The sequence below is a fragment of the Grampus griseus genome, assembly GCF_964374135.1.
Source record: "Grampus griseus genome assembly, chromosome: 9".
NCBI lineage: Eukaryota > Metazoa > Chordata > Mammalia > Artiodactyla > Delphinidae > Grampus > Grampus griseus.
The window spans coordinates 56,356,193-56,370,423 of record NC_139003.1 but is presented as its reverse complement, the minus strand read 5'-3'; the positions used below and the strand labels follow the sequence as shown (position 1 = coordinate 56,370,423).

The 14,231-nt window shown below is 38.1% G+C and overlaps 1 protein-coding gene across 3 annotated transcripts in view; it reads left to right on the top strand.

The window, feature by feature from the left end:
• Positions 1–6,483: 6,483 nt before the first annotated feature.
• HEPACAM2 (HEPACAM family member 2) overlaps positions 6,484–14,231 on the top strand; it is a gene marked incomplete at both ends in the record, with an annotated part of 33,369 nt that continues 25,621 nt past the window's right edge. For all 3 annotated transcript variants that reach the window (XR_014297214.1, XM_082662005.1, XM_082662004.1), the window contains 2 exons: positions 6,484–6,877; positions 11,572–11,856. Coding sequence is in view for 2 of the 3 variants with exons in the window: in XM_082662005.1 (XP_082518131.1) it covers positions 6,484–6,877; positions 11,572–11,856 (679 nt within the window). The remainder of the gene's footprint in view (positions 6,878–11,571; positions 11,857–14,231) is intronic.

Below are 14,231 nucleotides of genomic sequence, written 5' to 3'. Positions count from 1 at the left end.
AAATATTTTATACACAATCGGGAGAAATGTGTTTAAAAGTATTATTTCTCCAAAATGCCTTTAGCCTTTCTCTTTACCCAATGGCTAGTTCAATTAAAATTTTTTTTCTCTACTTTAGTATTTCTCCCTCATTCTCCTCTTTAACCTTAGAGTTTAAAGTCTTTCTCCAACATTCCCACTGTTTTTATGTCATCATCATTTTCACCAGGTGTTTTCTTTCCATTCTTCCTATTTATCAGTTTTAAAATTCTCTTGTTTTATTTATATCCAAGAGACAGAAATTTTTTAAAAAAACTTTATTCCTTAAATTTTAAGAACAAATCAGCTAAATAAACAACTTAAGTTTTAGCCTTCTTCAGTAATTTAGAGCTTTGCACTTACTGGTATCTTATGGTATAGTTTTCATAGTAAATGTGATTGTTATTTACATTTATCCCTAATATTGTTCATATTCCGCATATTTGAAATATACAGTTTGTAAATTTTTTAAATGTTTGAGTTTCCCATAGTTGTGATTGTTGTTCCAGTGTTTATGTTGTCAAATTCAAGTCTATATATCTGTTTAGGTTTTGAAATTTTTAGGAAAATTAAGTGATGACCGTAACCGGCTTTTTTATCTTTGTGCATTTTTCTGGGCTTCGAAAGTATCCATTGTGTCAGTGCCACACTTAATTTTATAACAATGGGACTGCTGTCATTTCCTAAGTAATTTTTTGTAATTGGCTTTAAGAAGAACTTAGAGACAATTCATTTGAAGAATTCTACTAAAATAAAATTAAATATACTTTAGAGAAATAGATAGCATGTTCATAAGTAGCTAAAGCAGTTATTGTCCCTTAAGACTTTCTTTCTTTCACAAATTTACTTTTCTCCATTGGTAGTATGTTGTAAAGACCATGGGTAATTTGGAAATGTTTTTGTATTTTGGAATATTGAGTATCAGTTTGTTTTTTCTTTTAAAAAATCGTAGAAATTTGAAGCCCCAAATGTAGTTCGTAAAGTATGTTCAAAGTACATCATAATTTCTATTTTCTCCAAAGATACAAGAGTTTATTTTCAGTCAATAATAGTTGTGTTGTGCTTGCTAATATCATACATGGCAATGGGGAAATAAATGCCAACTATTTTGAGCCACGGTAGAGGTCACTTTGTGAAGTCTGATGTTTATATTAAATACAGTGAAACTGGTCTAGGGAGTCTTTTGTTGCTGGAATATAGATAAATTTTGCAATATGACGTCAAAAGTGTCCTTTATCGCTGGACAGTCCTTTATAATGTCTTAGTTTTATAGTTTAAGGGAGTCTCTAAAGGGGAGAGTATTGCTATAACTTTGTATGTCAGATTTTTTTTTTAATTTTATAAATTTATTTATTTGCTTTTTTTGGCTGCGTTGGGTCTTTGTTGCTGCGCACAGGCTTTCTCTAGTTGTGGCGAGCAGGGGCTACTCTTCATTGTGGTGCGCGGGCTTCTCATTGTGGTGGCTTCTCTTGTTGCGGAGCATGGGCTCTAGGCACACAGGCTTTAGTAGTTGTGGCACGCGGGCTCAGTAGTTGTGGCTTGTGGGCTCTAGAGTGCAGGCTCAGTAGCTGTGGTGCACGGGCTTAGTTGCTTTGCAGCATGTGGGATCTTCCCGGACCAGTGCTCGAACCTGTGTCCCCTGCATTGGCAGGCGGATTCTTAACCACTGTGCCACCAGGGAAGTCCCTGTATGTCAGATTTTTAATGGCATTATCAATGTTCTCCAAATTAGTGTAGTGCCTTATATGCAAAAAGTCAAGGGTTTCCTTTTTTGTACTCAAAAAGTACGTATTAGTGAATCTAATAATAAAATTGAATTTTCATTTAAGTACAAATATTTGGAATATTAAGGGGAAATTAAAATTTCATCCATTTTTATATCATTTATTTTCATAAAATTTATTTGTTCTTACAGAGGTTGACTTCCTAAAATCAATAGTTTAGTCATATACATTTTCTCGTACAACAAGGAAAGAGCACTTGAAAATTTCTCAAAATGAAGCTAATTTTTTTAAGTCCGTAAACTACTGTTTTGCCAGCATGGATTCCACACCTGTCAGGGGAAATACAGCAATGGCAAAAGAGTATGTGATCCTAAAATGTAGCAAAAGCACCCTATTATCTGTTTATTCTGCAAAGTTCACTACAAGTAAGGATTGCATCATATCAATAGATTCATGTCTTTCCTGCAAAATAAAAAGATTTTAGTGGCTGAGATTAGAAACTGTATAAAGAAAATTTCATTCCTCACTGATACTCTTATAACTTGCTACCTGTAACTTATCTGATAAAAATGGTGTAGGCAATCTAAGCAAACAGCTATTGTAACAGCTGTGCTGTCTTCTCACTGTCATACATATATTTGAAAAAGCATACATATTTGAAAAATAATTAAATAACATGATATCATATCATTTGGTATGATAAGCATTGAATATATTCAGAGATACTATTGATGGTAATATATTATTTAAGGTATTATTACATGATGCAGTTTCTAAAATAGACTAAAGAACTAGGTTACTCCCCTTAATGATTATTGTAAGTGCCATATAAAATGTTATTTTCTGCTAAAGTAGTTTCGTTTTTCCCTGGGCTGCAATATTTGTATCATATTTAATATTTTATTAAATAAAATTTCTTCCCATAACTTCAGTCATAGACTCTCCAATCAAGCTTTCTTACTTAAGATTCAGCTTTCTGAGTCAAGATCCAAAAGTCACCTACATTTCTATTCTAGTCATGCTCGCACTCCATGGTAAGAAAATGCCTCCCAATCATATTCAGAATATTACACTCAGTTAATCTTTTTCAACCTAACCACACAAAAAGTAGAGAAAAAGCGTTCTTCCCCTTTTCAGAAAAAAAAAAAGTAAACAAGGACTTCTGCAATGATTTCCCCAAAGTCCGAGAACAGATTGGCCAGAATTGCACTCAGGCCATCTATCTACAGCTCAGTCTAGCAGTGGTTTCTAGGTTGAGCTGTGAAATGTATTAAGTGGACCAATAAGTCAATGACCAAATTGCTTACTGTCAGAGGCAACTACCGAGTTTTATATCAGGGGCTATGCCGTTTTTTCCAGTGCATTCTCAAGGCAATGATGTAGATTCCCACCATCCTCCTTGATACCTTGGCAAAAAACACAGAACTGCCACTTTATGAAAAGATATCCAACTTAATAAGTGGATATTAAATCTGAGATTCAATACTTCAAAATTCTTTGGGCCCTTTCTCACTAAAATATGAGTCCTTCCCCTTTAAACTGTAGAGTAGCTGCTACCCTGAGAAAAGCACCTTAGGATGTCAAGAACATAAACATAAAGAGTAGAGAGAGGCCTTGGACCTCATCTAATATTACCCTTTTTTCACACATAAGAAAACTGCCATCCAGAGAATTAAAATGACTTATCTAAGGTCAGTTAACTAATCACCATTTTATCCCAGGTATGTGTTCGGTACTAAGACCTCATATTTCAGTGTACTTTTAACTTTATCAAAGTAGGAAATTCAGAAATCTCTCTGCAAGTTTAGAAAATAGGTTCCTGAAATCCCTATTTCCAGGCAATTTGCAAGTGATTAATTTAAGACTGTATGGACAAGGGAGTCCAAGATCAAGAATGAACCGTGAAACCCTCAGGAATATTTTTGTATTCACTGAAGTAAAAAAGGAAATAGCAACACAATAAATACAGTGAAAAGTGCATTTTACATATCTTAAGTTAGTAATAATGGGTGCTAAAAAACTAGTTCTGCTTACCAGGAACTTGTTAGGCACTTCCTATCACCAATTACAATGAAAGGCATGAAAATGCCTGTTGTTTCATGCAGATAACACATGTACTAAGAGGAATCTTTTCCTGTACAGGTCTGCCATCCAATGCCCAATGTCTTTCTATGTCTATGACTTCAAGAGCTTCACTCCCTTCTCTCAGTCTCTGCTTCACATATCTCAGACATCACTAGTTTTAAGTCCTAGATTTACTCTCTCATCTCCCTTTAGCTCTCTTATGATTTCCTTGCCTTTTCTGCAGTACACTTTATCTCCTCTTTATAATTCCCAGCAACAAGCTCCTTCTTTTTCTAATGATTCAAATTGAGAAGAACTACAAATTTAACATTCTTGCACTTGCCAGAAAAGAAAACAGAAGCAAATCCTCATACCTTTGTAACTCCTTTGTTATGGACCAAATCACTACAACGAATGTACAGGTACAGCCCATTATCAGAAAAAAAAACTACATGTCAATCACAAATACACACAGAGCCCAAGGAGACTGTAAGACACATATTTATTTTTCCCATAGAGTCACCTAATTTTTAGTCTGTATGGTCAGTTTCAGTTGAGCATCTAGGCACCCCTTCTCCCTTTAACCTCCTCTGATCTTCCTCTTTGTCCTTTTTTCTCTTCAGTTCCTTGCTCTGAGTTCCCTGCTGGCCCCAGGGTCTCACTGTTTACCAACAGCTACCCAAAAACGAAAACCATGGAAATCTTTGCTCTAACCTCCACCCTGGGAAAGAAAGAGGGGAATTTACTGTTAGTAGAATTTATTCCTCATAGGAACAGACTTACATATTTCAGTTTCTCCAAATAAATCGTTGTACAAACAGACCTTTCTACCATTCCCTTCCTAATATTGATGACCTTTCACAACATGATTCAGATAAATCTTAAAGATCCCCTTCCTAGTAGAGATGAAAAGGGAGAAGCAATCAAAGAAGATAAACATTTTGTATATGACAAAATTGAAATTGTAAGATATCTCTATTTGTGCCCAAATTTTCATCCCTACTCACCTAGGATTCTTTTCCACCCTCACCCATCTGTTTTCTGCTTCATCAAGACTTCTCTTTCTAGTGATCATTCCAATAGCTCCAAACATGCTGTTCAGCATCTATCCAAAGAAAAAAAAAGAAATTTTAAAAAATACTTTTTCTGCTCCTTTTCTCAGCAAAACTCCCCAGAAGTGTTGTCTATGCCAACTGTCTCCAATTTCCTTTCCGTTCTTTCTTTTTTCCATCACTGTTCAAAAGATTTCACATTTAAATTCCTCTCATTTTCTCCTCCACTGTTCATACGATGTAGGTACCGTATTGCTCCCCTTTAAAATGAGGATTTTGAAGCAAAGAGCTTTTGATTAGTATTCTAATCAAAATGGTAGAAAATGGTAGCTACATGGTAACCTGAGCTAAGGAGAACTCTCTTCTCAATTGTAAATATATATATATATATATATATATATATATATATATATATATATATATGCTAGATAAAATAAAACAATATATAGCTCAAGGTAAAGAAGGGGAAATCTCCAGGTGCCAGAAACTACGAAGAAACCTTGCCTCTTAGATTTCTAATGGGCATCTAAAATGAACATGTCCAAAGCTGACTCCCAATCTTTCCACAAAAATGTCTCCCACAGTATTCCTCATGATTAATTGATTAGTTGCCCATTAATAAATGACGACTCCTTTCTTCCAGTTGATCAGGTCAACAACCTTAGAATCATTCTTGGCTCATCTTTGTTTCTTGTATCCCACCCGCAGTGTGTCATCAAATCCTGTTAGCACCACCGGGCTTTTCTCACAATATCTTTTACTAGCACCCTTATCTACAACACAGTCATCTCTTGCCTACTTTACTGCAGTCATCTCCTAAGTGGTCACCCTGCTCCTGCTCTTTCCCCTATTTCAGTCAGTTCTCACGGCAGCTAGAGCACACCTAAAAAAATAAGAAGAAAGACCTCTATCCCTCTTGCTCACAGAAATCCAGCTGTGTTCCCATCTCACTCAAAGTAAAATTGCCAGAGTGTTTGCCATGACCCTAAGGCACTCCCTGGTCTGGCCCAGCCACCTTGCTGACCTCCTGTCTCACTACACTCCACTCTTCTCCACCTGCTCCTGCCTCTTGCTGTGGCTCAAACACACCAACCAGATCCCTGCTTCTGAGCAGGAATAACCAATCACAACTGGTCATAGTTTAATGCCGTTCTCCTTAGGATATTTGCATTTGGCAAGGCTTCAGCTAAAAGGAAAAACTTCCAATTATGGACTGTTAAGCCATTTCAGAAGACTGTGGAGGAAGATTCTCAGGAGGAAGTAGCCCCTCAACCACATAGTTTGATTAGGATATGATATGACTCAGACATTAATCAGTCACAATTTCAAATTTTTTAAAAGGTTTCATTGGACTTTAGAACTAATAATCTTTCCCAGTTCTCCTTTTCCCATTATTCTTTAACAGTTAGAGATAATAACTTCTGCTTTTCCTTTTCATCTTGCCTTTAAAGAGGTCATGCAATCAACAGTCTTTGTGGGGAGTTTCTAAAATGCAGGTTTCAGAGACAAATATTTACCTCTACAGGTAACCGGTACTAGAAGAGTCAGTACCTAGAAGCCTCTCTTCTTTGAAAAGGATTATCACCCGATCAGGTTCTCTCTGTATTTCCCCTTTAGATTGTGAAATGTGGTTCAGGGTCTTTACAACTTTCCTTTCCTTCATAGCAGGTGCTTGTTCCGGGCTGAAGGTGGCGGTGCCATCACACACAGTCCATGGCATCAGGGGTCAGGCTCTCTACCTCCCCGTACACTATGGATTCCACACTCCGGCTTCAGATATCCAGATCATATGGCTGTTTGAGAGACCCCACACGATGCCCAAATACTTACTGGGCTCTGTGAACAAGTCTGTGGTTCCCGACTTGGAATACCAACACAAATTCACCATGATGCCACCCAATGCCTCCCTGCTCATCAACCCATTGCAGTTCACTGATGAAGGCAATTACATCGTGAAGGTCAACATTCAGGGAAATGGAACTGTGTCAGCTAGTCAGAAGATTCAAGTTACCGTTGATGGTAAGTCCGCTATAAGTGACATGGGCAGCTGAGTAGCACAGCAGTTGGCAATGGCTCAGGAGATTAGACTACCTGGGCTTTAGGGCTTTAGGTCCTGGCTCTGCAACTTTGGGCAAATTAACCCTCAGAGCCTCAGTGTCTCATGGCATGAATGACATTATCCACCTCATGAGGCTTTCTGAGGATTAAATAAGACATGCATGTAAAGTATATGCGCAGTGCCCTGCTAAAGGTAATCAGACAGTAAGGAAAACGTATTATTTGTTTGCCTGGAAACTATCAAGTATAAAGTTGCTGATATAATGAGGCAGAGAAAATTTTATTTCTCATTAACAGAATGTACCCTGGGAAGCGCCCCATTTTTGTCACATAAAGAATTTTTTTTTTTATTTTGGTACACTGGGGAGGATGAAACTTGCTCAGTGACCATACTTAAGCAACAATAGAATTTGCTAGGTATGTCCTCTGAGGGAGAGTGGGGTTCAGACAACTTTCAGACATTTATTTTCCTTATTGAGGTATGTAAGCAGCATACCTTAAATATACTACACCCAAAGCCCAACTTCTGATTTTTCCCCCCTAAACCTGTCTATTTAACAATATTCCTCTGTTTTAGCAAATAGCAACTTCATTCCATCAGTTGCTTAGGACAAAACCTTACCATCACCCTTGACTCCCTCTTTCTCTCACACCCCACATCCAGTCCACAAGTTAATCCTGGCATCTTTACCTTCAAGATATGGACAGAAGTGAGTCACTTCTCACCACACCCACTACCGACCCGCTCGACCCCACCATCAGCTCTGGCCTGAACTGTCCTAACAGCCTGTTCCACTATCCCCGTTTCTACCCCTGCCTTCTGCAGCTCAGAATCCTCCCATAGCTTCCTGTCTCACTCACAATCAAAGCCAAAGTGCTAGCGATGTCCCACAAGGCCCAGTGTGACCCCCCCCAACATACCCAGTACCTCTCTGACCCCTTCCCAGCTCTCTTCCCCTCACTCACTCTGTTCTGACCACACTGGCCTCCTTGCTCTTCCTAGAACAAGCCAAACACACTCACACCTCAGGGCCGTTGTACTTGACTGTTCACTCTACCTAGGTTGCTCTTCTCTTAGGTAATGGCACTATCTCCTATTTCCTTTCTGTCTCAGCCAAAGTGTCACTTTATCTGTAAAGGCTTTCCTGACCACCTTATGTAAAGTATACAGAGAGAGAGAGAGTTACTCTTTATCTTGAGTTCTGATTTATTCCATTCATAACACTGGATGTATTGTATATTTTTATTTTTTTATTGTTTCTCTTCCTTGCGTAGAATACAAGGTCCATGGGAGCAGGCTTTGTATTTGCTGCTTTTTCCTCACTGCCTAAACCCCGATGCAGGCCATTTGTAGACACTCAGTAAATATGTGCACAGTAAATGAGTGGAAACTGGAGAGCTTGCAGGGGAACAAAGACACAGGATGTGGCAGCAGATGCCTAGAGAACAACTTTGGGGAGAGAAAAGGAGGACATTTTCATATTTTCATGAAATTCTCCTGGGTAGTATCTCGTCTCTCCTTCCAAACTTTTAATAGAACATCCATTACTTGTTAATATGTAGTACAGTTGGATCTGTTTATAGACATGCAGCCAAAAATTCTTTCTAAAAAATTTTTTATTGAGGTATAGTTGATTTACAATATTATAGTAGTTACAGGTATACAATACAGTGATTCAAAAATTTTATAGATTATACTCCATTTACAGTTATTATAAAATATTGAATCTGTTCCCTGTGCTCTACAATATACCCTTGTAACTTATTTATTTTATACATAGTAGTTTGTACTTCTTATTAACCTACTCCTATATTGTGCCTTCCCCCTGCAACAAAAAGGTCTTGATAGGGGTTTAGGGCCTGTGTAAAAAATCTTCTTAGGAAACTTCCATATCTGAGATACACTGTTAAATGCAAGTGTATGATCACAGTACCAACGTCTATTCTAATGATTGGCTCTCCCATATGAGACCTTCAACATCATCTATTTGACTTATTCCATACCACATGTATTTCCATGCATGGGCACATTTGAAACATAAGCTTTTTCTACATAATAAAATGTACCAATTCATTTTTCTTTTTAAATCATAGTAATGTAAACAAAAGCTATTCCAAACCCTTTGTTCTTGCCAGGGAATATAAAGGGTTAAATTGAGCGGACCACTTGATTGCACCCATCTTGAGAAAGGCTGGAGCCTTCAGAACTACTCAGCACCCCTGCAAGTTACCTTTCAACCTCTTCTCCTTATCTTTCATTTTTTCCTGTCTTCTCTGGGCAGAAGGATTGGATCTGTTTGTGCTCTAATGCACATTTTCCAGTGTAAAAAAAATGTGAACCTGAGTCAAGACAGATTTACCTGAGAAGATGCATCAACCCCAATTAAAAGCTGTTGTTGTTTTTTTTTAACATCTTTATTGGAGTATAATTGCTTTACAATGGTGTGTTAGTTTCTGCTTTATAACAAAGTGAATCAGCTAACATATACATACATCCCCATATTTCCTCCCTCTCGCATCTCCCTCCCCCCTCCCTATCCCACCCCTCTAGGTGGACGAAAAGCACCGACCTGATCTCCCTGTGCTATGCGGCTCCTTCCCACTAGCTATCTATTTTACGTTTGGTAGTGTATGTACGTCCATGCTACTCTCTCACTTCATCCCAGCTTACCCTTCCCCCTCCCCACGTCCTCAAGTCCATTCTCTATGTCTGCGTCTTTATTCCTGTCCTGCCCCTAGGTTCTTCAGAACCATTTTTTTTTTTTTTTAGATTCCATATATATGTGTTAGCATACAGTATTTGTTTTTCTCTTTCTGACTTACTTCATTCTGTGTGACAGTCTCTAGGTCCATCCACCTAGCTACAAATAACTCAGTTTCATTTCTTTTTATGGCCGAGTAGTATTCCACTGTATATATGTGCCACATCTTCTTTATACATTCATCTGTCAATGGATACTTGGGTTGCTTCCATGTCCTGGTATTGTAAATAGAGCTGCAATGAACATTGTGGTACCTGACTCTTTCTGAATTATGGTTTTCTCAGGGTATATGCCCAGTAGTGGGATTGCTGGGTCGTATGGTAGTTCTATTTCTAGTTTTTTGAGGAACCTCCATGCTGTTCTCCATAGTGGCTGTATCAATTTACATTCCCACAAACAGTGCAAGAGGGTTCCTTTTTCTCCATACCCTCTCCAGCATTTATTGTTTGTAGATTTTTTAATGATGGCCATTCTGACCCGTGTTAGGTGATACCTCATTGTAGTTTTGACTTGCATTTCTATAATGATTAGTGATGTCGAGCATCCTTTCATGTGTTTGTTGGCAATGTGTATATCTTCTTGGAGAAATGTCTATTTAGGTCTTCTGCCCATTTTTGGATTGGGTTGTTTGTTTTTTTGATATTGAGCTGCATGAGCTGCTTGTATATTTTGGAGATTAATCCTTTGTCAGTTGCTTCATTTGCAAATATTTTCTCCCATTCTAAGGGTTGTCTTTTCTTCTTGTTTATGGTTTCCTTTGCTTTGCAAAAGCTTTTAAGTTTCATTAGGTCCCATTTGTTTATTTTTGTTTTTATTTCCCTTTCTCTAGGAAGTGGGTCAAAAAGGATCTTGCTGGATTTTTGTCATGGAGTATTCTGCCTATGTTTTCCTCTAAGAGTTTTATAGTGTCTGGCCTTACATTTAGGTCTTTAATCCATTTTGAGTTTACTTTTGTGTATGGTGTTAGGGAGTGTTCTAATTTCATTCTTTCACATGTAGCTGTCTAGTTTTCCCAGCACCACTTATTGAAGAGGCTGTCTTTTCTCCGTTGTATATTCTTACCTCCTTTATCAAAGATAAGGTGACCATATGTGCGTGGGTTTATCTCAACCCCAATTAAAAGTTTGATAGGAAATTGAAAGCTAAACATTGGAGCCAATTTTCTGTTACTTATATATCATCTCATTCTCTGTGTGTCCTGTAATCATGCATAGAAGGAGATTATTACAGGCTTTCGTTCGTTAAAGTGACTAACATGGTACAGTGACTAACATGGTTCAGTGACTAACATAACGCTGCAATATAAATGCACAGTAATGAAAACATGTAATTAGTTCACTTACATAGAAGGAAAAGTAAATGGTGCAAATGTAATTCTTTAAAACTTTCTCTCAATCCCCCCAAAGTATGATATATCTGAGCTTTGTGTTTTGCAGATGGTGGGTAGGAATTTGCGCTCACCACATGTATCCCTGCCAGCTGCTCTTGGGATATTAGGACAAATCAAGAGAGGGGAATAACTACGTAAACTTTGCTTGTGAGAGTACACCCTTATGGTGTCAGGGGAAAGCACAATGAACAGGAAATAGGGAAGCCGACATTCTCTACCACTAACTGCATTATCTATAAAGTAAAGGTTTCCATTAGAAAATCCTTGAAGAGTAACTTCTAGACTCAGTTATTTCTGCTATAAATGATATTTTTATATTTTATCATTTTGTGTTTGCCATGACTTTTTTATTTTCTTCTTTAATTACTTCCTGAACTGTCTACATTTATAAAGTGCAAAACGTTGGAATCATTTTCCTACGATTTAATATTTGAAAGACCTCATAGACTTTTATTATAATTCTGTGGTGGTAAAAATCATTTCTATCTGTTCTGATGTTGCAGATCCTGTCACTAAACCAGTGGTGCAGACTCAGCCTTCCTCTGGGGCTGTGGAGTATGTGGGGAACATGACCCTGACATGCCTCGTGGAAGGGGGCACCCGGCTGGTTTACCAGTGGCTAAAAAATGGGAGGCCTGTCCACACCAGCTCCACCAACTCCTTTTCTCTCCAAAACAACAGCCTTCATATTGTTCCAGTGACCAAAGAAGACATTGGGAATTACAGTTGTCTGGTGAAGAACCCTATCAGTGAGATGGAAAGTGACATCATTATGCCTACCATATATTGTAAGTTTTTTAAAATATATACATACACATGAGTTTTCTTCTGGGAAGTTTTCATGAGAGGAGTCACAGAGAACATCACCAGATGTTGACACCAGATGTCATTTGGTTTTCACCATCATTGTAATGTAGTACTAGGTGCAATTATACTTCCTAGGCACTGTCTTGTCATGAAATATAGTTACTTGTACAACCCTGTTTCTTGAAAATCAAGTTGAGATATTGGCCAGGGGCCTTTTAGGATACATTCTCTGACTCAGTGCATGTGTGACCTTAATTCTAGTGGAAAGTAGGAACCTCAATTTCAAACCCAGAACCATGCAGAAGACACTGATTTATTCACCCCCGTGGAGGAAGAGCTGTTCATCATAAAATGGGAGAGGGACGTGCTCTGGAGCTGACTACAGGGAGAAAGAATGTTCCCGGGTTATGCATGGGAAATGCGGCCCAAGGCGTGGCTGTTCTCTCTGCCCATTTTCTCAGCTCCACTTCTAGAGGCAGGGTGCAGAGAGGATCACAGAGAAAGCATAATTATTCTGCAATAAGCTATTCAGCTTCCCAGGGAATCCGTAATTATTTTGGCTTTCAATTCTCTCTGGTTCTTTTTTCTGTTGATGTAGTTGCTATCGTTATTTTTGTTTAATCTCATGTACAAGTTAAGTTCACCAAACTTTTCAGTTCATGTCATATTATCATCACCAACCCAAGCAAGATTTCTCTCTCTTAATTGTATTATTTTTCCCCATCCCCTCTGCTCCATAGCACCACCTCCAATATGTTTAACATTGCATTCTAATTTCAGCTTCTCACAAGGTTTCTCAACCTCCACACTAATGACATTTTGGCTGGACAACTCTTTGTTGTGGGGGGTTGTCCTATGCATTATAGGATGTTTAATAGCATCCATGGCCCCTACCCACTACATACCAGTAGCACCCTCCCCTCAAGTTGTGACAACTAAAAATGTCTCTGGACATTGCCATATGTCCCCTGAGTGTGGGGGAGAGGGACTGGTGTGTGCAAAATCTCCCCTAGTTGAACCAATGGCTTATCACATTGGGAAGTCATCTGATCAGTTACCATTATAGCTTAGTGCATGGCCACAACAGCAATATAACAAAATAAATAAGGCATGGCAAAGGAAAACTTCTCACTGTGTGGCATGAGGGTGGAGGTTTCAGCTGGTTGAATCACAAGGGTAAAATTAAGCCTTGTAAATGTATCTACTCACTCATCAAATATATCTGCATAATGCTCAGAAAGGCCCTAAAACCTAGTGTTTAGGTGCTTAGGAGGTAGGCCTACGTGGGAAATGGGTTCTGTCACTACCTATGTGACTTTAAGAAATCCCTTGACTTTTCTGAGCCTCATCTGTAAAATGGAGATGGTTAAAACTACCTCACCACATTAAATGAAATCAATCCTCTCTGAAGAATAGTCAGTAGATGACACCAAGCAAGCATTCAGTAAATGGAAACTGTTTGTATTATTGATACATCTGTATTCTATTTTCTTCAATAGAAAATTGATAGTCTTCTTGAGGAAGTGTGTTATTAACTCTTTGGAAAAAAGCATATGTAGGTTTTTTCAACTAGATAAAGCTTAACAATAAAACCGAGCCACAGAATTGTGGCAGGAAAAGGAACTTCTGGGAAGTGGAGTACGGTGGTATGACACAGTTATACAATAACATTTGTTTAATTAAGCAAAATTAAGATAAAAATAGAACCATTGAATCTTAAAACTGGAAGCTATCCTGTATTTTAGCGGAAGTGAGAAAATGTGACAGTGAAATGTATGAGAATGTCTTAGATACCATAGGAATGTATACAAAGGAGTATAGCTCCAGAACTCTGGAGCCAGAAATCCTGCTCCTACTACCTTGCCTCTCTTGTGCCTCAGTTTCTTCAACCATATAATGATGATAATGATAGTACCTACTTCACAGAGTTATTGTTTGGATTAAATCTGTTACTTTACGTAAATTGCTTAGAACAGTGATTGGCCCATAGTAAATACTATATAACTGTTGGCCATTATTATTACTATAATATTATGAGTCTATGGGAATTCAGAGATGAAAACATTACTTCTAGCTGGAGAGAAGGCTTATTATAGAAAGTAACATTTGAGATGGACCTTGAACAATGGGTATGAATGGGGCAAGGGGCAATGTCTGTAAAAAACATTTCACACAATAGGGACAGCAGACACAGACACTAAGCAGAGGTCAAAGTATTTGGCAAATGGTCCAGTTTGGCTAGAGCGTAGGATACAATGAGGAATAGATAGAGGTTCCCCACTCCCTTCCATCAGAAAGTAGAGCGTTCCTATGAAACCTTGTGTAAACCGAAATGGTATAAAGTGAATAAGCAGTT